The sequence below is a fragment of the Tetrao urogallus genome, assembly GCF_951394365.1.
Source record: "Tetrao urogallus genome assembly, chromosome: 2".
NCBI lineage: Eukaryota > Metazoa > Chordata > Aves > Galliformes > Phasianidae > Tetrao > Tetrao urogallus.
Genome location: NC_136814.1, coordinates 88,731,901 through 88,755,655, shown reverse-complemented (window position 1 = coordinate 88,755,655; position 23,755 = coordinate 88,731,901). Strand labels below are relative to the sequence as shown.

Genomic DNA, 23,755 nt, shown 5'->3' with positions numbered 1-23,755 from the left:
TGCTGTTATTCTACTCTAACACAACACAACACCGGAAAGATTCAAGTAGTCAAAAGTTGAAATATCTGCATTAAATTCTTTCGATCTAATTCATTAAAACCTGAATTTCAGCATACATTTATTAAGCACCTGGGCTAATGTCTCCTACTACAGTTGGTAGAAAGAAAATGGTGACACAATACTTCATGTGATGTTTCCAAATGGACCAAAATGCCATTTAGAATTGTCCTTTCCATAGACTGTATGGGGAGTTTTGATGACCATTGCAGACTACCGCTTACCTAGGTATATTTAGATAAAATCCAGATAAAACTCTGAATCCTCAGAGAGATATTTCAGATTTTTCTTAGATAAGGGGTGGGTTATCTTTGACAAATAATGCAAGACATTTTTGAATGGATACATTTGAACATGATTACAGCACAGGAAAATTTTAGAACAGTTGAATCAATATAAAAAAAAGGAAAATAGATTTATAATAGTGGTAAAAAACAACAGAGAAAGATCTTAAAAGGAATTAATCAATATAAACAAGAAAAATATACTAATAATATTGATAAAAATAAATATAAAATAACATTGGTATATATTGGAAAAAAAGGGCAGCTTTTAGATACCACTCCAAGTTCATTGCTGTTTTCTAGTTTTTAAAATATGCATGTATCTAATCATCATTAAATATGCATACTCTGAAATGATTCAAATGAAAAAAATAATCTATTTTCATTAAAAAAACTAGAAACACAAAAATTACTTCCAAACATATTATGTTTGTTTCTGGACAAACAATTATAAATATTTCAGAAGAACCATTTTTTTTTTTTTTTTTCCTGAAATTACAAGACATAGTTCCTGTATAAAAAAGCATTCAGCATGTTTATTTATGATTAGAAAAATAGACTGTGAAATAAGTAATGTGTAAAAAAGATGAGACACCTGAGGAGTTGTCTGATAGAAACTCTGCAAGTGAATTTCCTGTCATAATTACTTTTTCGTAAAAGCATTAGTTGTCCTAAGAAATTTCCGTAAGGACATTCTTCCTAGAAAAATCAGTAGGGAACATCACAAGGTGACATTTGTAAAATGCCTAGATCTATGTGTTCTTTTCACTGCTGATAAGACATTTCATTATCTTTTAAGTCCGCTAGAAATTAATGTAAGCACTATAGTAAAGACAAAGTCAAAAGTGGAAGCAAAAAGTTTTATTTTAAGATGCAATCAGACAATAGAGCTATATGTAATATACTATTAATGATGGAGTCTTACTAAAAAAAATCAATTAATAAACGAGGCCTTCTTGATGGAACTTCTCTTAAAGGCAGAAAATGAAGTGACAATTAGCTGCTCAGTAAAGCTACAAGAGAACATACGTACAAGAGAACTGAAGAGCCTTATTTTAAAGTTTTAAAATTGTAAGTAGAAGGTATAAAGCTCTTTAAAACCTACACAACTTACTCCATTTTCTTGACGTATTAATTCAAATATAATAGTATATAACATATTTTGTTTGTCCTACCCACTGCTACATGAAATTTGAAAGTAATATGATCATATGAATGCAATTCATTGTTATTTCCTTTGCAGACACCCCATGTTCAAAGGAATTTGGAAACAAAAGAAGTCAAAAATGGAAATATAATTATGTTATTTCAAATTTCTGAATCTTCTTAAAACTTCAAGAACCATATGCTTCAAGCACAGTTAAATGGTTTTGAATATCTATTTTACTTTAAGAACAGCATAATACAGAAGCAATGTGAAAGGATGATACAAGCATTAAAGAATACATACCTCAACCCTGTACTTCATAAAACTTTCAAAAAATATTCTATTTCCCTAACCTATGCTGATCTGACTCGAAGCCTTAAGAATTAGAAGTGTGTATGCCCAAAATGCCATAGAAGAGGAAGACAGAGATCACTGACTAGAAATAGCAATAAAACTAGGTAGTTCTCACACAAAAACTCTATCGATTATTACCTTATTAGAATTATAAAGATCTCCTTTTCACCATCTAAATAACTAAATAAACTAAAAATCAAACAAACAAACAAAAAAAAGAATGCTGATATTAAATCAGTGAGACTGTAAGATAAGCAGTATACTGAGGTGCAAACCATAAATGAAGAGGAATATTTGATAGAAATATGATCACAATTCTAAGACCATGGCAACAATAAACATGAAAAAGTTAATAAATAGGAATATTTTTTGAAATAGGATGGAGTTGTTTAGACACAGCTGTAATAGTTCACTGGAATTTCTTTTTGAAAAAAATGTAACCAGGTATCAGTTAATTCAGTCACCAATCAAAAGAAATAAGAATTGTTGAAACATAAAACATTTTTAAAAAAGCTTAAACTACAACATTATTAAATAACGTATGAGGAATTTTCCAACATTTCAGGTATTCACAGTTGAGATCTTGCCAAGCCATTTAATGGATTCCCTACAGCCATTGGGCTACTCACACAAACTATCTGCTCTACTTACTGCCCCATATATCAGCAACTAAAGTGGAATCCTAACCATCAAATGTATCTGCATACAACATAGCATGTTTTAATTAAAACCTATTTCCAATCCCCTATAGCCATTGTTTTTGTAAGCACAATCCACTAAACAGTGTAAAACTGACACACTTGTTCCCACATTACATGTTGTCCATAGTTGCCTTTCTACTGCCTTTCCATTGCTATTATGCACATAAGAAGATAAATGACCACAAAGGTTTTTTTGGCATTTCACTTACTTTAATTACTGGCCCTATAATCCAAAGGAATTATTTTATTACTAAGGAATCATAACACTGTTTGTTCAGAAGATGCCAACATACTTTGCAAAGGAAAGTATTCCTTATTACTCCAATTAAAGTGTAAATACAGAGCCAATAAAATAAACTGCCAAACATAATTGAATACACTGAGGAATAATAGCATTTGGATTCCAAATGCAGATCTCTGTGCATTAGACAACACTATCTTCCTTGAAATGGCACAGAATCAGCCTGAACAGCCAAATTTGTTTCTGGTTAGACTGTTTGTTTGCTTCTTTATTCACTTAAGCTCAGCTAAGACCCCATAAATTAGCAAAAGCCTTGATGTTTCCAAAATGTACCTGGGAATCAATAAAAAGGAAAAACTGTCAATTAGAAAACACACAAAAATGAACCTAAGACTTAGGAGGAAGAAGCCCTTATCATGAACTCTCACCCAAGAGATCAGAGTGCAATAAGATCTAGCAATCTTCCCTCTCCAAGACTTTTTGAAAATTAGAACTGCCAACACTAGGATCCAGGGAAATACTGAAAGAATGAGTGTAACGCTAAAATATAGTGGTAAAGACTAGAGTAATGCTAAAATATAGTGGTAGAGATTAGGAAACACTTGTGGTTTTCCTTGTGCATGAAGTGTATTATTAAATAGACTATTCTAAATATATTATTCATCACAGGAATACATTTTTCAATAAATATATTTCAATAAATTCATTTTTAATATTCTTAAAATTTTCCTTTGTAACATGCTCTGCTGTTATCTCAACTGGATCAAAAGCAATACTATGTGTTAGATAAAAAAATAGCAGCTAGAAATCTAGAAGAAGCAACTTAAAATCATAGGCTTTGTTTTCCATAATTTTTGTTGTTCTATTTGCATGTCTTCCTGGTATATGTAAGATTATCTATTAGTGTTATAGTCTTGAAATCTATCTTGTTGAACACAAACACCTGAAAAACATGGCCAAGTGGAGAAGCCCACACATTCTAGTAGTTCAAAGTCTGATGGGGCACTGTGGCTAGCACTCTGCTCTCTTACTCTTCATGCACCTTAAGGAGAAGAAAAAAATAAAAAAAAAAAAGCCTCTCATACTCTTTTGATTAAAGGAAGTTATGAATTTCCAATCATGACAGAGCTCACACGTTAGCAAAAGTGAAAACAGACCAACCAAACCAAAGACTTAATTATCGAAGTCCAAAAGATATGAAACTTCTCAGAGGTACTCTGATCTGTTTTTAGCTCCTAGCTATCCAAATGTGAGAACTACCACTCTGATATGAGAACCTATTCCTTCAGGTTTTGTTCATGAAAGAGAATACATGGGTCCACATTACAGTATATAACTGCATTCATCTATTTCCATTACCCATTAGATTATTATTTCACTTTGGTATAGAATAATAATCAAGGAGCCACATTAAACAAAGTATGTCAATACAAACAAATGAAAATAAATACTTCCAATAAACAAGAACAGATCCAACAAGAAGAAAACAAGTTATTGATATATTGTTGAACCGTAATAACTGATTTCTTAACCTCCTGCATTTGGTAAGTAAACATTCAGCTCAAGTGCTTTTCAGGGTGGTAATCCAGCCAAATTACATTTTTAATAGTACCTCTTCACTTGGATGAGTTGGACAGATACATTATTTTAAATGTCATACAAAACATAATACAATCTATTTAGTGATTATTGTTGATATGTTTTTAAGTGCTATTCTTGATCCTTAATTAAATCAATAATAAGCATCACTTACTAAACCTCCACTTCAACATAATATGCACTCAGAATAAGGTCCTGACAGTGCCTTGATTTTCAGTTTTACTAATTTAAGATACTGATATTTTTTCAAAAAATACAGTTCTGGTTTTAGTTTTGCTCTAAAAATGGCAATGAGTTTTTATTCTGTCTATAAAATTTTACTTATTTACAGTGTTTAAAAAAATAAGCACCATGTAGGGTATTTCTCTTAACATTTTGAAACATTAACATTACATTTAATAAAAATACTTATTAATGTATTCGCATTAAACTATATTCAATACTACTTTTGTGTGGATGATCACAGAAAACAAAGCACGTTCTCCCAAAAACTATAAAAGTTACAGTGATTATAGCATAAGCATTTTGAGCCTTGTTCAGCAATGCTTCATATACATAGCTTCAAATTACCACACAAATGCTAATTATGTATTTAATATTTTTTATAATAAATTACTACCTACCTCAGCTTTAACATCTAATCTCTCCTACATGAATATATGCTCTTAAGTACTGTGCCTATGATAAAAACTTCTATTGTCATACAGTGGTAGTTAATATACTTATTCTCATTTTGTGCCATTCTCTAAAATTCACATTAAGAGAAAGTGGTAAATATGATTGACTTTAAGGATTACAGGCTTTATTCTTATTTTATCTGTATTGACTTTTATATCTATAAGCACTGAGTACTGTTGACCTACATTGACAAGAAGTTATATCAGAATCAGAGAAGAAAATTGCTGGTCACTAATCTAAAAACCACATGATGATCTGCATAAACATGCAGATAACAGTGCACTGTAAGAACACATTGGGGCACAAGTCATTATTTGGGTCTAATTCAAATTAAATATGGGTAAACAGAACAGCCTCTGTCTGTTCACTTAGGCATCATCTGTAATGAATCTATAAAAACTCCATTAAAATGTAAAAATAATAGTAGAAAAGGGTAGACAGTTTTTCCTCTACAGTACTCTGTGACTTACTTATAAATCCTAGCTTATACAGTAGGCTTATTGTTATCTTCCCTTTTGGTCCTTAAGGCAGGGAACTATTTTATCCGTTTGGATACTGAATTTATCTATTTAAAAAATGTTTAGTAGTGAAGTGTTTGTAACATACCACAAATTACTGTTCTAAAATACCACCATTTCAAACAGGAATTTTGTCAATCTGTTTTATCAGATCTTAATTCTCTCTTCCTGTACCTCCTACCTGTGTACTGTTCATGAAACTAAATTACTAGTACTACCAAGCATAAACATCTGTTAGCAAATGCATCAGATAAGAAGACATTAGCTAAGAGATTTAAATGACCAAAACATCATGATTTTATCTTGGCATTTTAAGTCTAGCTGGAGCATTTGCCATTCCTTGTTTCAGTCACAATGCTTATCAGCTGTGAAGAGGTACAGTTCTACACAGAATAAGCTATTTAATAATTATGTAACTCTTTAATATTCAGGAAAAAGAAAGACTCCTAGTGAAATTTGCTATTCTAACACATGCAAATATTTTTGAAAAATCAGATCCACCAGATTTCACATCTATTTTTTATTACTACTCTAAATCATTATTGTTTCCTACACAGCACCCCTAATTCCCTGTTGTTCATGACAGTTTCCTTTAGAAGAGTTATATTTTTTTAAATGCAAAGCTGATGTTAAATACTTTGAATTTAATGTCATGCTATATATATATATATAGATAGATAGATAGATGGAGACTATATTCTATAATTATGCAAGCAATTCAGTTAAAGTTCAAGCTTTCTTTAGAATTTCATCTGTAGCACTGAAGTGCTTCAAACAAGTGGCAGACAACTAAAAAATTGGGCCAGTATCAGAAAATACCTGTGGTCTTGACATTATCAATATCAATATCATTACAGAGAGGAGACAGTGAAAGTCACTGCATAATTGTCATGGCCACAGTCCAGGGAAATACTAAAATACAATGCTAAAAACATGCTTACTGTTGCCTAATAATCAGAGAAATTATACCTTTCTTAAATTCACACTGTAAGGAAGTTTACATCACGAGTCACATTTCAATTTGAGCAAGAAGATTCACAGAAGGCAGAAAATGCATCCTTACCATGATATTTCTGGTGCAGTACAAATTATAGAAAGACAAATAAATAATTTGTTGAGAATTAAGTTGTACACCAAACAATTTGTAAGAAACAGATCCCTTTTTTTTTTTTTTTTTTTTTTTTCAAGAGTAATTCTATCTCCATTTCCTTTCATTTGCAGAAATTTCATTAACCATTCTGAAGGAAAACTCAGCTGAAAAATATATATTTGGATTATATGCCTCAAGTATCCTTACTAACTGCTAACCTCATACTTTTTTTCTTTTCTTACTTCTAATCTACATCCATATTCAAGCTACAGGCAGATCCATGAAACTCTTCCTTAACAAATAGCTGGTGATGGGTCTCGGCTACCGCCCTGCAAATAATAGCTGCGGGATCATACTACTAAGCATCTGCTTTACAAGCTTCTATGATTTTGCACTGTTTGATGAATGTGTGGATGTCACACTAGCTGCCAGAATGACAGTCATCTGGAACACAGAGGCATGCCAAGGTCACAGTAGCTCTGGCAGTGAGCTGACAATCTACAGCAGAAGTGTACAAGAAACTCACAGCAAGTCTTTGTTGCTAGTGCTTTGAATAAGTCTTAGTGTAAGAATGACTGACTGTTCCTCTAAGATCTTATATTATTGGATCTCAGTAAGTAGGATCGTTTTTGAAGCATTCCATTCTGTGAAAATAATTCTCTTCACATCAAGTGTGAAGTGATATCCTCAAGAGGTACAATGAAACCTCATGGTGACAATTCAAAAATACAGTGTAGGAAGGATTTGACACAGTCTAATAGGTAAGTAAAAGAACCAGAAACAATCTAAGCCGAAAATAGCTGAGGATCCAGGGTCTTTACGCACTTTAGAAGGGTTGTAAAATATAATCCCTTAGTATGAACATTCTTCCTCTCCCACAACAACTGTCCACATACATTCCATGAATTAACTGAATCTTATCAATATGCATAAATATCAGAATGGTATGTGCAAAGAAGATGAGTTAGGCTCTTTCCTGCAGTTCACAGTGCCAGTGAGTGAGTGGAAGAGACAAGTGAGCACAGACTAGAACACAGGATGTTCTGTCTGAACACACTTTTTTACTAGCCACACTTCTGTGCTGTGCAGGCAATAGAGCATTGCCACAGGCTCCCCAGAGGCTGTGAAGTCTCCTTCTTGGAGATCTTCAAAAGCTGCCTGGACATAGTGCTGGGCAGCCTGCTCAGGGTGTCCCTGCTGGAGAGGGGTTAGGCCAGATGTGTTCAGATGTCTCTGCCAACTTCAATCACTTTGTGATTCTGTGACTAGGGCAGTGAGAAGAAAATCGAAAAGCATTCTCTGTTATCTTGTGCATTATGTAGTGCAGCCAAAGAAAGCATAACTTGTCTGCTAAAGAAATTTTTGAAAAGACTGAGAGAAGATGCTTCTAAACTCTCTGAGTTTTACAAAGCATCATGAATGTTTAAGTAAATCCTGAACAGACAGACTGAGCTTTATGGTTGTGATTATATGGGACATAAATCAGAATTAAAACTAGTAAAATAAAGTAGTAATTAAAACAGGTTTAAATCTGTTCAAGGAAAAAAAGCTGTCACTGATAAAAACAAACAAACAAGCAAAAAACAAAAACAGACGTTGCTTATTGTAACTTAGAATGGAGATTAATTTTGCTTATACTATTAATCATTTAAACATAAAAATGCAAATTTCTTTTGCAATAAAAAACTAGTTTACAATACTAACAACTACATACATTTGAGACTATCCTAATGTTATTCATTCTAAACATGCATCTCAATGTCATTTCTGAACAACTTTACTGTCTTATCTCTATCAGTGTCTATTTCAGTCATTTTTATTAGCTAAATTAAAAAAATGCTTACATTACATCCACAGATATACTGAGCCTCCATAAAAAGTTTATAGTTATGTTTAAAGAGTTGGATTTTTTCTAATGACTCCAGTGAAGGATTTAATAGCATATTAATTCCTTTAGGATTGTGCACAGTATTTATGAAATACTGTATGAAAAATATATATTTAAATCTGGTGATGATCTGGTAACTGCACAAAAGACTATTTCTGTCATTTTGATACTAATGCTCAAGATTCTTCATTTAACCTAAACAGTTTTTAAAGGAAAATACAACATACAATATCACAGAGAAAAAGCCTGTGAAATAATAGTGTAAAACACTTCTTATTTTCCCAGCATATTCAGTATATTCTAGAAGATCACAGTGCAATCGTCTTTTTTTTCCTATTACTACTAACTGTCCATTGCTATAAAACATTGAAGAGCTACTGCCAAAACATTTGTTGCAGAATTTTCTCTTTTCTCTATTCTCTTCAGAATAGAGATCGTCTCTTTTTATTAAAAATGTTTTTCATTCCGTGATTGCAAAGATAATCTAAGATGAGAAGCAAGAGCAAACATGAATATGTAGAAAGTCACAGTAAAAAAGCGTATGGTGATGAATTCTGCCCAGTGTATCTCATCAGAGACCTCTGGACTGTGACATTAGCATTTTCATGTAGCACCAAAAATGTTGAACCTTTGATAGAGAATTCCACATTCTGCATGTCAGTAACACTCCCTATATTTTTCGTTTCTGATTCTCTAAAACTGATTTAGCATATGAGCATACTGTTCTATAACTGTCAACAGGAGAATTCAGTGAATTACAAAACATATATTGATTGATCAGTTTTCTGTCAGACCAGACACATGAAGGCATTAAAGTCCAGCTTACAACAGTTCCCAGTTGCAGAAAGCAGGAACTTCAGATTTCAGAGTTTCAGAATGTATAAGATACATTTTTGAAAATAACGGTAGGTTTTCTGACTTCTAAATAATGCAAAGTTAAGCAAGGGGAAAAAAAAAAAAAGAAAAAAAAAAAAGATCTGCCTAACCCCACATTTTTAGCTTCTGAAGTCCACAGAGCTCTATAAAGAAAAACATAAAACACAGTAAGAAAGAAACAACTGTATCACTGTCCTAATTATTGAAAGCCGTTATTAGATATTTACTTTTGCAAATTTAATTCGTGTCTTATTTAATAGAAGAAAAAGGAAAAGTATTTCTTGAAGGTGAACAGAATTAATTATGCATCAATCTGACATGTAGCTGTTCATGATAAAGCAATACGAGGGAACAATGTTATAGGGGTCAAAAATATGAGTCTTTGCTGCCAACATGATGAAAACCAAAGCTAGAGACAATAAACAAATATTTAAATTCTATGTCTAAATATTAGTCATGTCTACAAAGCTGTCATATTTTTCTCAAGAAGAATCTGTATTTACTATATCTGTCTTTTGGAAGAGCATTTAAACAATTCTAATTTTTTTTTTTTGAGAAAAAAGGATCCTAAATACATTCTTGACTTTAAAAACTCATTTCATAAGTGCATGAATGTGCAGCATATTGAAGTACAAATTCAAGAGGAAAACCAGCCCCTTGTGAGATATTTACCAGATAAGCATCAGAAATCCTCTATAATGTCATATTTTTATAGCTTAGTATTTAAGCATCCATAAAATACTTTTGTGGCACTTAATTCATGAAATAGTGTTTATATAGTCAAATACCTTTAGGAATCAAAGTTAACATTGCATAGGGCTTAATTGAAAAGCTGTACATTCTTTAAAATGATCTAAAGCCTGCATTAATTAAAATACCACAAAAAATAAAGTATAAAATACATCTGTGAAATACGTATATTAACGTGTTAAATATTCTACACGTTAAAGTCATTTGACTATTCAGATATTTATTTAGGTTCTAAGGGATCTGCAGAAATCATCTAGTCCAACCCCACTCACAACTCCAGTTAGATTGTAAATTTTAACTTAATTCAAATAGTTAAGTTAAATTACTAAAAATCTAGTGCTTTAATAAAGATATTAGCTCCCTCATAGTTTTTCCATATTACTGTAAATACAATTCACACGTTTGATTTTGATTGACCTTATAAAAGAACATGAATTGAAAATCATTTTGCTGAAAACTGTCTGTTAGAAACACAGTTATAATTACAAAGAAAAAAAGCTTTTGTGGTCACAGAACTTTATAAGAGAATTCTTCAATAAGTACCTTTGAAACTGCTACCAAGAGACACTTAGCATACTAAAAAGGACTTTTAAAGGGACATAAAGAAGCAAGAAAACATACAAAAATCACTAAAATGCATTTCTGAATCATCTGTATACTGTTCAAACTCAAAGCACTCCAGAGCAGAAATCAGATACACCGGCAATATCTGAATATTAAATAAATTTAGATGCTTACCTGTTTCTGTTCAAAAGTGCTTTACATACCTAACCTCTCACTACAGTAAATACTACTAGATTTGACTAGCAGTAAGGTGTTTGCTTCAGGCTGAACTGAATTGCTGTGCAGCCTCCCCTGGTTATAACTGAAGCTTAAATCAGATAGTTCAGTAAGCTTCCCCAGAATTAAACATCTAGTGCTGTGATGGCTTATGGACATATATTCATGGTCTGGCAGACAGAACAGGGTCTATAGGAAATCTACGCCTTTCTACATTCACAAGTGGAGACAAAACAGAAGTTTGAGAATCTCAAAAGACCGTTGAGATTACTCCAATGGGAAACAGCCTGTAGGCTGCCTGCACACATGTAATCGTACTTCATCAGTCTTGAAATAAGACACATACGGACAGTTCATTTTTAAAAAGTCGCAACCAGGAGAACGCATTTTTATTACATTCAGTGGATCTCAAGTGCGAAAATTAGTCACATATCTTTATTTGTACTTCTGTGGAATGAAGAAGTGGAAGTAAATATGTTCTGTAGAGTGAGGTAGCTGTGGCTTTTGAGAAGCCAAATTATCATTTTGGAAACATAGTCCCACTGCTCACTTCAAGCAGAAGTTATTATCTTATTTACTTGATTTTTTAAAAACTTAATTAAATGGCCGTTAAAGAAAATAATGAATCTAGAGCAAACATAGAATATGCTGTTAGATGAAAAATGATCAATATTTATTTTCCTTTTAGATAAGTTACTGATTCTAAAGAGGTAAATGGTTATACATATATTTGTAAGTACGTGTAATTCTATGTGTATAACTCTAAATGTGTAGTAGCATGCATGAAGTACCTTCTCTTGAGAGATACTATGAGGAAAAAGTATTTATGAGTAAGAAAGTTGAAAATCAGGAGAGCAAAAAAAAAAAATCTGGCTACAAAAAAACAAACAACAATGCAGACATAAAAATGTTTCAAAATATTTAAGATGCAATTAAAAAGAATGATGACTTAAACTGTTAACTTGGAATTCTAATAACACAAACAGGTGTTAAGAATTATATCAATTCTGTGAAAGATTGAATGAAAACTTGCACACTTTGCACAACTTGAGATTTGTGTTTGAATTTTATGGAGAAAAAAAGCAACGCAATCTTAAACTGGTCTTCTGAGCATTCGTTGCTTAGTCATGGGGCTGATTCCATCCTGTATGTACAAGGCTTGCGTAAATGTCAGCCTTCTTTATGCACTGCAGTAGCTGTGTAAGAAGATTAAAAATGCATTCAGATCAAGGGTGCAACTCCAAAACAATCTCCGGGCATTTCCACCTCCTGTGCTCTTGTTAGCATCACAGTGAAATCTCAGAGCAGGTAAACTGTGTTCTTTTTGAATGTAACTAAGCTGGGAGGTGTTTTCCAGCCAGATTCAAATTAGAATTAGTCCACAGAAAAAAATCCTGAAAATTCATTTAGTATGAACCCCGAGCCCCCAGCACTGTTTTGCACTACAAAGCAGCTTTTGTTGCACTGCACTGCTAATGCTAATGTAAACACAGCCTAATTTATTCTCTGAGGACAACTGGAGGCAATACTTGGATTATGCCCTATCCCACTTTCTCTTATCTTCCCACCTCGGAGATTATGTTGGGGCCCTGCAGACTCAAGTTTTTCCAAGATCTCCATGTGAACTCAGGAGGGGTAGTAGACTCTATGGTGTTTTCTCAGATCTAATTAAAATTAAACATTTAACTCCTATGCTAGAAACTTATGAATTTTGACTGAAGAAATGAATTACACTTTTTCTTTTCTGGAGTTGCATTTTGTTGCCAGGTATTTATACTAATAAACAAAGACGACAACTCTTGCTTAGAAGATCTACTTCTGCAGAGAAGCTAAAGACCGGCATAAAGGAAATTCTCTACTCAGTGAGTCCGTGAAGTCTATGACAAGAGTTTCTGTGCCTTCCAGAACAGAATGCCACAAGAGAACAGTCATGATTTTGATGAAGTTCTGAGAAAATTTATATTTTGTATTTCTATGGCTTATATTTCATACATTTTCTGCTATTTTCTTCTCCCCGTTTTAATAGGAAATTTGAAATGAGAACTGATTAGGAATGTATGAAATGCTCCTGTTTTTCTCCTTAGGCAGAAATAAGAGTTTCTGCTATAATGAATTGGTCTCCATTTTCACCTTTCACAGCAACCATAGCCACCTACACATTGTTCTTGCTGTGAAGCTTCTGTTTACATATCACTTCAATTCTGAAAGCTTAATGATGGTGCACAAGTGAGATCTTTGCTTATGGATATTTCAGAAGGATTAGTAAACAACTTATGTTCCAGTGCTGACTTATTTAAATGACTAAACCCTAAAATCAGCTCAAAATATTTTGTTTTGTCACAACGATGAAGATTACCACCTACAGGGAAGAAGAAGAAAATCATGCTGGGAAACCTCATTCTACTTACCTGCCATCTGGAAAGGAAGAGGATGAAAGGCATACCAAACTCAAAGGCATGATTTTTATATTTAAATCATAAATTAATTGCATTGTTTTAGGCCGCTCTCCTTTTTTTCAGTGTCACAGATTGAAGAAGTGAAATGCCAGGAATAGAAGTATCTTCACCATCCCCCCTTCTCAAAGAGAGAACCTGTCTTGTTGTTCTCTTTGGGCACAAGCATCAGGTGAATTATTACACAGTTATTAAATCTTCTTTCTTTAATACAGTTACTTTTGTGGGAATCAAAAGTTATTTCTACATTAGAACAAGATAAGAATTTTTATTTCATGGTCTCCACTGCCATAGTTCTTTCCAGGGGTCTTTCTACTTCACTGGGGAGGGTCTCTGATAGTTTTCATCACTTATCCTCTAGATGAACCTTCCCCAGAATGCATGCTCAGTATAAAGGTGAAGTAATTTACAGTCATAGAGATTAGATGGACCAGGTTATAGGCACAAAGACTGCAGCTGCTGTCTGCTCAGCCTTCTGAAATACCTCTGAGCCTTACTAATATTTGATGCTGGACAGACAAGACCCAATTAATAGAGAATTTAAGGAGAAGAACTTAATTAGCTATATACGTGTATACCTAGCAACAATTTATGTCTAGTCAGTATGAATATATATGTAATATTTTGTCATACACATGGCAAGAATATTATGCACAAGATTGATCAAACCAGAGAACAAATCATGACATGCCCAAGGAAGCATCTGAGGAGGCATCAGGAAGGCCTGGCATCCTCCCCCTTCAGTGTTCTTTGTTTAACAAAGGAAGCGGCCTTTGGACAGAATGGAAGAAGCCTTGAAGGGAATCACCATATCAACACGATAAGAAAAGTACTAAGAAATCTTGGAAATGGCAGAATGGTAACTGACTGGCACAAGATAGCACACGGATCAAGAAGTGTCAGAACGTAATTAACAAATGCAAATCTTTGATAAGATTATGAATCTAGGGTACGCAGCCAAAGGGAAAACAAGGGAGGGGGGTAGGCATCAAGAAGACAAGGTACAAAAGATGTACTATTTCATCCATAGGTGTGCTCCTACTTGCAGGACACCTGCCATCACAATTGTGAATAAAATCTACTTTTATCAGAGGTACCATCCTGACAAAATTATTTGGATATTTCCAACACTATAGCTCGAGAATGGGATGGAAGGCATACAGAGAAGAGCTTTGAGACTGAAAATGTTTATAAAGTGTAACTACATTAACCCCTTAAAAAATTTACAACTGGTTATCAGCAAGAGACTTTTCCACATTCCCTAATGGTAATGTAAAATTTTACTTTCTTAATTGTGTTCTTAAATCATTTTCCTGGAGGCTGACCAATTTATTTTATTTTTTTAATCAGAAGGCAATACTTCCTCTCAATATGTGTGAAGACACAATTAACTGAAAAGGTATCTGGTCATATTCATTCAAACTATTTAATTCTAGTTCACTTCTTGTTTCAAACGATTAAGTCTGGATACAAAGACAACCTGTCTGTCTAGTGTGCTGTCATATAGCTTATCACTGGTGAGCCTGGCTTTACGCCTTTCCCCCTTCATTTCTAGTTTAAAGCTCTATCAATCAGCTCTGCTAATTGCTGCACAAAAACCCTTTACATCTGAGATGCATCTCATCACAGCAGGCCTCACGACTGAAAAATCCAAAATTCTGTTAGCTATACCAGTCTTGGAGCCACATATTGATCAGCTGGGTCTGTCTGATCCTGGACAGAATGATCTTACAGGTCTTTTCCAACTTTAATGGTTCTACGTCCCTGATTCCTTAACCAATCATCTAAAAGCCCTGAAGTCCTCTTTGACTGCCCTTGTACTTTTCTTTCTACTTCAAGACTGCTGACATGAAAAAATAATAATGCTTAATAAGCAGAGGTCAATATAAGGCTAATGAGTTTTCTAGTAATATCTCTTACCTGAGCCTCGGAAAGGCAGCAGATATCCCTATGGGGTGGATCTGCTTGGCACACTGGATTCTCTGTTCCCCTCAGAGGGGAGTCATCTATGACTATAATCCTTCCGTCTTTCTTGATGAAGGTAGTTGTGATACAGGCAGTAAGCTGACTAGCCATAGCTGACCCCTACAACCTAGGTGGACCATCATCCACATCATCATTTGCCTGTCCATTAAGTTCTAAAGCCTCAAATCTGTGAATAAGGGCACCTGGGAAGGTGAGGTGAGGCAGCAAGAGAAGGCATTTGCCTGCAAATCTAAGATAAAACCTGCTTCCATTCCTCTCTGTCTCTTAGGTTCCCTTCTTCAGTCTGGTTCCCCCTTCTCAAAATTCCTGATGCTCCTCAGCCTGCCCATCTGTTCCTGAATCTCTGTTCCCAGGTTAAGCAGTTCTTTTACCCAAATGTATTTCCCAAAGCTGTGCTCACTGCTGCCACCAAACACTGACAGAAAACTTGGTCTTAGCCTGCAGCCCGAGACTTTGGTTGCCACACATTCCCTCAGAAGCTCTATCCAGGTAGATGTGTCAGTTCCTGCAGCACAGAAGACCCAGAGAACTTTGCTCCTTGTGAGTGGTTATAACAAATTTAACATCTGTGCATCTTAACATACGTGTGATGATTTGGTCCTCCATTTATTGGACCTCCATTGGTCCTCCTGTTCTCCCCAGTGTCTCTTGTAATATGAATCTCCTACTTAGTAATATGTCATGGTGGGTTAATTAAATGAAATCCTGGCAGTAATTTACTATATGAATACCAGGAAGCTTCTATTTGCAGCGATGCCAAATACCACATCTAGCATCACTAAAAAAAGACTGAAAAGTATCATAATAATTTTTAGAAAATACTAATACACTTTAAAAAATCTGATTATTTTTTCTATACGTATACTTGACTATACAGTCTTTGATTTTCTTAAGAAAATCCTATTATTTACCTGTGAATGGTCAGCTGGCATTTTCTCAGAATAAACTATACTCAGCAAAAGATCAGTGAGCATCATGCACAAGAGATTTTGACAATTTGCATCATCAACATTTGCATAATAAATGAACATGCTATTGTGAAGTAACACAAGACTATACGTGCATAAATTAGTCTGTAGCACTTGTCTCCTTATGCAGTAAATGTGAGCTGTGCCAGGTCTACACAAATTATTTCTACATAATCTATGATAAATGTGAGGGACAGCATTATTTGATGAGACTGCAGTAAAGAATACTTAAGTAGTACTATTTATAAAACTATGAGGAAATTCTGAAATCGTGACATATGGTTTTTATTTTGGAGGAAAAAAAAAAAAAAAAAATCAGTATTACCATGTTCCATCCTAATGAAGATGGTATTCATGTTTAATTGCAAGAAAGGCCACTGATCTGTATTGCAAGAGTTATAAAGTATTTGAGATTGTGAGCCTTAGCTTCCTAACAATTCCTGGAATCTCAGCTGTCTTTAACTTTAACTGAAACAAAGGGAAAGTAGCACACTTAAGAGGCATCTAAAATAATTTCCTAAATAGAAAACTAAAAGTAATATTTTTGACAAGAAAAGGCTGTGCAGGACATACATATGCATACACTGTAGCAATTTCATTTCATTTATATTTATGCTAAATTAATACGATGTATTATAATCCTCCATAAAATCCTACTAATGTAAAATAAAAATAAAAATCAAACTGCTATAAGCTCAAATGTTTTAGCAGTACAGGATGAGCAGTGATATAACTAAGACAAATGCCATAATTTCGTCAGTGAATTTTCTAGAAAAATCTAATTAATAATTTAAAAGGAATTGCAGTTAGATTATATCAAGCCAACAGAATTCTATCTGTCAGTCCTCTTCAAAATAATCCTTTCCTATGTCCGTGGTGTAAGTCTGCCATATAAATATAAGGCAGAAACACTATACAGAAGAGATGGTGCTGAGAGAAACTTGAGAAGCAAAACAGGAAAAAAAAGAAAAAAAAAAAAAAAGGAAATAGTAATAACTTCTTGAGGAACATCCTAGAAATAAGAAATAATATCATTATGACATGTTTTCTACTGATCTGATATGCATAGGCATGAACAACCGTGCATATTTAAGTATGGAAAAAAAAAAGTTTTAATATATTTGAAAAGACAAAAAAAAAAAGCACAAAAGAAATTTGTGCTTTCATTACATATCCCCCCAGTCAGAAAAATACTGTACTAAACTATGAATCCTTGCTGAAAAGGACCACAGAACTTTAACATCTTATAGACACTACAGCTGAAAATCAGACCCATTACATCTAGAAATATTATCACAGAACACAGAAAGCAGCAGGAGATCCAAGACAGTGTTACAGAAGCAAAACAATAAACAAAATGCACAGCCTTGGAGAACAAATTGAAATAATAAGGAACAGAATTATCCTTACAACATACTGAAAACATAATACTAACAGCAAGAGAAATATTATGGCAACAGACCAGTAAGACCTCAGAAGAAAATTCCAAAGTAACTGTTTCTAAAAAGTTGAGAAATTGCATAATCATGGAATAATTAAAAAAATGTAGAATTACTAACAATCCATATAACTTACAACACATACTTTACAAAGAGTCAGAAGAATACCATAAAGTCATATTTGTAAATATATGGCTTAGTAGGATGCTAAGCAGCAGTTGCTACATTGGGACCCAGAGGAAACCAAATGTAAGGAAGGAAAAAATCAACTCTTCAAAATAAGCACAGCATTAACAGAAGTGCTTTCAAACGGCAAAAGAATGAAACAACTTAAAATTCTGTTAGAAAAATATCTAAGTAATAATGATTTTGACAGGGTTGGTTAAAATCCTGTAATCATACCACTGTCCTCACAGGAAGTAAAAATCAGTTTTAATTTTCATTTAACAATAACCAGCAACAAAATGTGACATTTGTAAAATGCAATGAGTTAATTTTAAAATATTTATTAAAATTTGTCAGCATATTATGTTTTACTCTTTTGTGGAAGTATGCCTCAAATAAGTTACATTCTTGCACTGCACTAAATTTAACGCTAAAAGGAAATATTGTCTTATCATGTAAAATGCTATATATAAATCAACTAGAGAAAAAGATGAATTCATTCCCTAGAGTAAGCCAAAAGTAATTTTAAACACACAATAAAATGTCACAATCTATCTACGTTCTTGGAAAACAGTGAAAAGTGAAGTATGGATACTAAGCATTTTCATAAGTATTTTCAAGTCTAAAGGGCAAAATAGTAGGCTCCTCAGTTTAAGTTCAAGTCTTCAATACATAGTTCAGTTTTCAGGAGGTCTGTCATTCATAACTCCCACAGAAGTCAGGGATTAAAATCTACCCAAATTCTTTCAGAAGAAAAATAAATTTCATTTGAGTGAAATTAACTGTGAAGTAAAAGCATTTTCCTTCCTATCTTTTATCCTAAGAGACATATGCTAACTTCAGATTTAGTTATTTGGGGATTGAAATCTCAGTACCGGATTTGATACATATTGATAAAGGTGATGTAGAGGCCATGTGAAAAAAAATTAAGAAGATTGTATGCCTTCAACATGTCTGATTTAAAGATTTCACGTTCATAGCCATCATGGTTCCAAAGCCAATAAATGCAAGAGCTGCATAAAGTGAAGAAAAATCTTTTCCTGTTTCACTGCTACACAAACCTAAGACTACTAACATACACTTCATTCCCTATTACCCATCATATCCGATAAACAGTTTGATATTAAAAGTCTTGAAGCTTTACATATTGTTTCCCACTGTTGTTTTCCACTGTTGTGGACTTCTTTCTCAGTGAAAGCATCAAACCTTTTATTAATTCCTCTTCATTTCAAATGTAACATAAGAATTATCATTCATGTGCTCTTCCTACACCATATTGATGAACTACCAACCTGCCCACAGAATACTACTGTAGAGTGCCTTTTCAAGTCTATCAAATAGAGCAACAAATTTATCCACACCAATCTTACTGAGGTCTATTCTATGAAAGCCATAAATCTGTTGAGAAACAGATATATTTTATAGAATGAATAGAACATGTGCAAAATAACAAAACTTAGCCTAGTGTACACCTAATACACAAGTCTGAGCCTCCACAGTTTATGCAATGTACAGCTCAATAAATACTGCTACCCTGTACCAATTTTTTGTATTATTACAGTTAAAAACTCTTGCATTCAGCAAGGAGATTACATCTTCATTTTATCATTAATATGATAATTGGAACTCATGAAAAGTCAAGGAAAAAATTAAAATAAAACATTAATGAAAAAGATCTGAATAAATAAATCTTTAAGGTACTAAGGCTCAATTTTCTTGGCACTAATTTCATGCATTTTCTTTTAACCTACAACAATATTTTCTCTCAAAATACACTGCATTTTGCAAAATAGACTACATCTTATTGAAAATATGTATGATCTATGTCAGATATTTTTATATTCAAGATGGTTATCAATACTCAAAAATGCCAAGTAGCTTAACACTTCAACTTTAAAGTCATTAAATTGTAGACAAAGTTCATTCACAGTCACTTCTAATTTCCACACTAAATAAAATACAATAGTTCAGTTTGTTTCTATTGCTAGTTTCTTCTTTAGAGAAAATCTATCTGCAGTAAAATGGCTCATGTGAGAGTTTTATATTTTTGCCTGTTTTTCATAATACATATCTTGGTACATTCTAGTGTAATAATAATATTAAATTAAAATATTGCTACTATTTTATGCATAATTATTTATATCCTATATTCAGAACTTATTCTTGGGAAACAGTAGCTTGAAAAAAGAAATTAGGCATGTTAGTAAAGTGGTTAACTACACTAGACAATGTAATAAGATATATGCCTACTCTTTATGATTAGATTGAATGACACATAAGTATCAAGAAGCAGTTTGAAAAATCTTCAATTGATTTAGAAATACATGATTTTGAATATGATCTTATGAATTTCACTTAAAAATATACAATTTGGAAACTGTAACAGTGACTTATTATTCCAAGTGGACATTTTCACAGATATTAATGAATCCATTTTTTTTTCTGTGCTCTAATATATATATATTATTTTATATATTTATATATATATATAAACATTTATATATATATATATTTATATATATATTCATATATATATAAATATATATATAAATGTTTCTAGTCTGATTATTTGCAAGTAGATGAATGCCTACAGTCAGACATGTGTTCTCAGATTTGTTATCAAATATGTTTGAAACATTTTTAACACAGATTCATAATTCTAGAGTTTAAATTAAGACAGAGAAAAAGCGTACCTTTTCTGGATCTATTGTTGTAATTACCCACACACAGTGTGCATTGTCTTCATATTGAACTGGATAATTTGGTGATGTAATAATTCCACTTGGTCCACGTAAATTAGAACCACATGTTCTAGCTAAAATGACAAACAGGAAATAAGATTATTTTTGACAAGTTGCTTTATTTAAACTAAACTTCATAAAATTGTCTTATCATTAATTAAAACTTGCTGCAAAAGAATTACCAAATTGAAACACCATAAATAAAGATGTTCAGTCCTGTCAAAAAAAAAAAAAAGAAAGAAAAAAAGAAAAAACACCACAAAAATACAAAATTAGAGGAACTTACATTTCTGTATTCTCAGTTTAGATAAATTAACTTCATTTAGCATATAAATATTCTGTTTAATGTGAACCAAACAGTGAGTATTGAACCTCTCTCAGTGGTTGGAGGGAGTCTTTTGTGTACAAGAGTGTATTTACGTGAAAGTGCCATTACTCTCCTTTCTGAGTTCTTTGCAGTTGCAGAAGTCTAGATAGTGTACAGATCTATATAACAGTATATCCTTAGCCCAACTTTAAAATCTGTGGTGTCGTAGCTCTTTAGAGTAGAGCAAACAAAATTAGGAAGAAATATAAAATAGTTTTGGGCAGTGGCCTTTTTATAAAGCATAGTATAACCCGTCATATTTCCTCAGAGTCATATTCATCTAAATAATTCTGAAAATAAACTTCTTTATAAATTAAGTTACTTTCCAAACAGCATTAAGGATACATTTTCTAAAATATAAAAAAAAAAAAATTGAGAAAATCAAATATCACAAGTTATTAAAAACAAACAACTTGTGTTTTCTTTCAAACATCATTCCATTGCATTTCTAAACAGAAATGATGAATTACCCTTCCAAACTTCTGGAAAAATTCCCAAGAACAGTTCCTACCTCGGCAAATTGGCCTGTGGTCACTCCAGGCAGCCAGTGTATCTGTCACTCTCTGACAAGTGATGCTCTTAGAACCTTGCAGCACATAGTTATCTTCACAGAAAAACTGCACACTTGCACCCACCCTATGAGAAAAATGGGAGGAAAAAGGAAATAATTACAATATATTTTAAATAACAAACACACACAAAATAAATATATCACAGCTTTTCCAGGTCCAAACAAAGAAATTAGGATGGGAAATTTTACTTCATCATTACTACCTACATAAAAAGCTATCCTAAACTATTCAGAACAAGTATACTATGTTCACTTTGTCCACTATTTTAAGAAATCATGTCAGGAATATAATGCAATTGTGATATTAGTTTTCATGCTTTTATTAATGACTTCAAAGTAAGCATAAAAAAATACGTCATCAGTGTTCTTTCAGATAAGATTTATTCCATAAATAATTTCAACTTCACATTTTCTGAAAGCTGTGCAAAATCCTAACTTTTATTAGGATTGTAGCACTGCTGCTACACTAGCAGCTTTTAAATATCATAACTTTTTTTCTGTGGAATTTTTTTTGAAGAATGCTGTCCAACATTTATGAGAGTTTATAAATGATATCTAGTTGATGCATGTCAGAGAGCTTTCCAAAAGAGAACTGAACTTTCTGCTTCCATAAATTTCTTTCTGCCTCAAAGCATTTCAATTATTTGTGACATTCTTTGTTCCCAAGCATAAACAACCAATTCTGCCGCTCGTTTTCTTGCTCTTGAAAATTCTTATTTGTTTATTTCACGTTGTGAACCAAGGCATCTTGATAAAACAGATTTCTCACTCTGAGAGAGTCATAGAGTCCTATACACCAGGGGATTGCAGGACAGCAATCAGAAAGCTGCTGAAACTGTATTGTGGAGAAAAGTTAATATAATCACTAGCATTCAGTCTGTTTCCACCCTTCAAGAACAAGTATTCTGTTTTCTAGAAGATACCCCAAAGACAAATTTGATGACTTATTATGAAGTGCTGCTATATTTCCTTCACATAACTTTAATTGGATCTTTCTTTTTATTTATATATTAAAATTTGAATGAGATGCTACAAGTCTAGGAAAACTTTAAAAACCAATTTTGCTAATATTTGGTGCTTGAGCTATTAGGTGTCGAAAAAAAGCAAGGGTGGGGAGCATATTGATTTCTTCCTTCAGTAGTTAATAGGAAATGCACTAAATCCTTTGAGTAGAAAAACTTTCTAAAAGTTATTTTTACATTTGCCATAGTCTGCTTTCCTTCAGAACATTCTTAAAACCCTTCAGAAAAAAAAAAATATATATATATATATTCCAAATACATACTTTAAATTAACAAGCATAAGGATAAACATTGATTAATAAGAAATAAAGGGAAACATAAAATTTTACTACTTTCATATATACACTTACGATGACTCTATTTGTTTTACTATTTATAGAGCATGTATATATTTATTTTCTCTGATGTCTGGAAATATGAAAATGCAATATTTTTACACAGTGGATATCATCTTTTGTAATGTTTGAGAATAAGCTAAGTGACATGAAATAAAACATGATGACTGAAGCATATTAAAAACATATTAAAAATAACGAAAAAATCAAGCCAAATCATCAGTTTGAAGAGCACGGTAAAAACAAGAATTGAAAAGCTTCTCAGTGTTAGACTCAAGGTGGAGAGAAAACTGAATGCCAGCTACAGACATTAACAAGTACAATCTTTTGAATGTAATTTTAAAAAATCTAATTAAATTTTAGATCAGATTTATGCTTATAATGATTTTTCTGAAAACAGACACTTCCAGAAAAAAATGATATATGATAAAATAATTAAATTGGTATTGGAAAAATATTCTGCAAGTTCTAAATAGTGCAGAATGGAGATTGAGACAATCAGATTATAAACCATGTAAAGAATGAAAGATACTGTAAATTTGCATCCATATGCGAAATGCTTTTAAAACAATTTCATGAAGGCATGAGATTAAGATTTTTATTCTACTTTTTATCTAATCATGATACTTTAAGGCCTGAATAAAAAATATAAAATGTATATATAATTAAAAACTTATTATATAACACATAAAATGCAAATAGAGACACATAATTTTAGATGTTTATAAGAACGGTTGATAAAAAG

General features: G+C 32.6%; 1 protein-coding gene across 1 annotated transcript in view; it reads right to left on the bottom strand.

Annotated features, from left to right (window-relative positions):
• The window catches only part of CSMD1 (CUB and Sushi multiple domains 1), a gene marked incomplete at both ends in the record, with an annotated part of 996,476 nt that overhangs the window by 265,284 nt on the left and 707,437 nt on the right, over positions 1-23,755 (bottom strand). The window contains 2 exons of the mRNA XM_079550635.1: positions 20,668-20,789; positions 21,594-21,718. Of these exons, the coding sequence (XP_079406761.1) occupies positions 20,668-20,789; positions 21,594-21,718 (247 nt within the window). The remainder of the gene's footprint in view (positions 1-20,667; positions 20,790-21,593; positions 21,719-23,755) is intronic.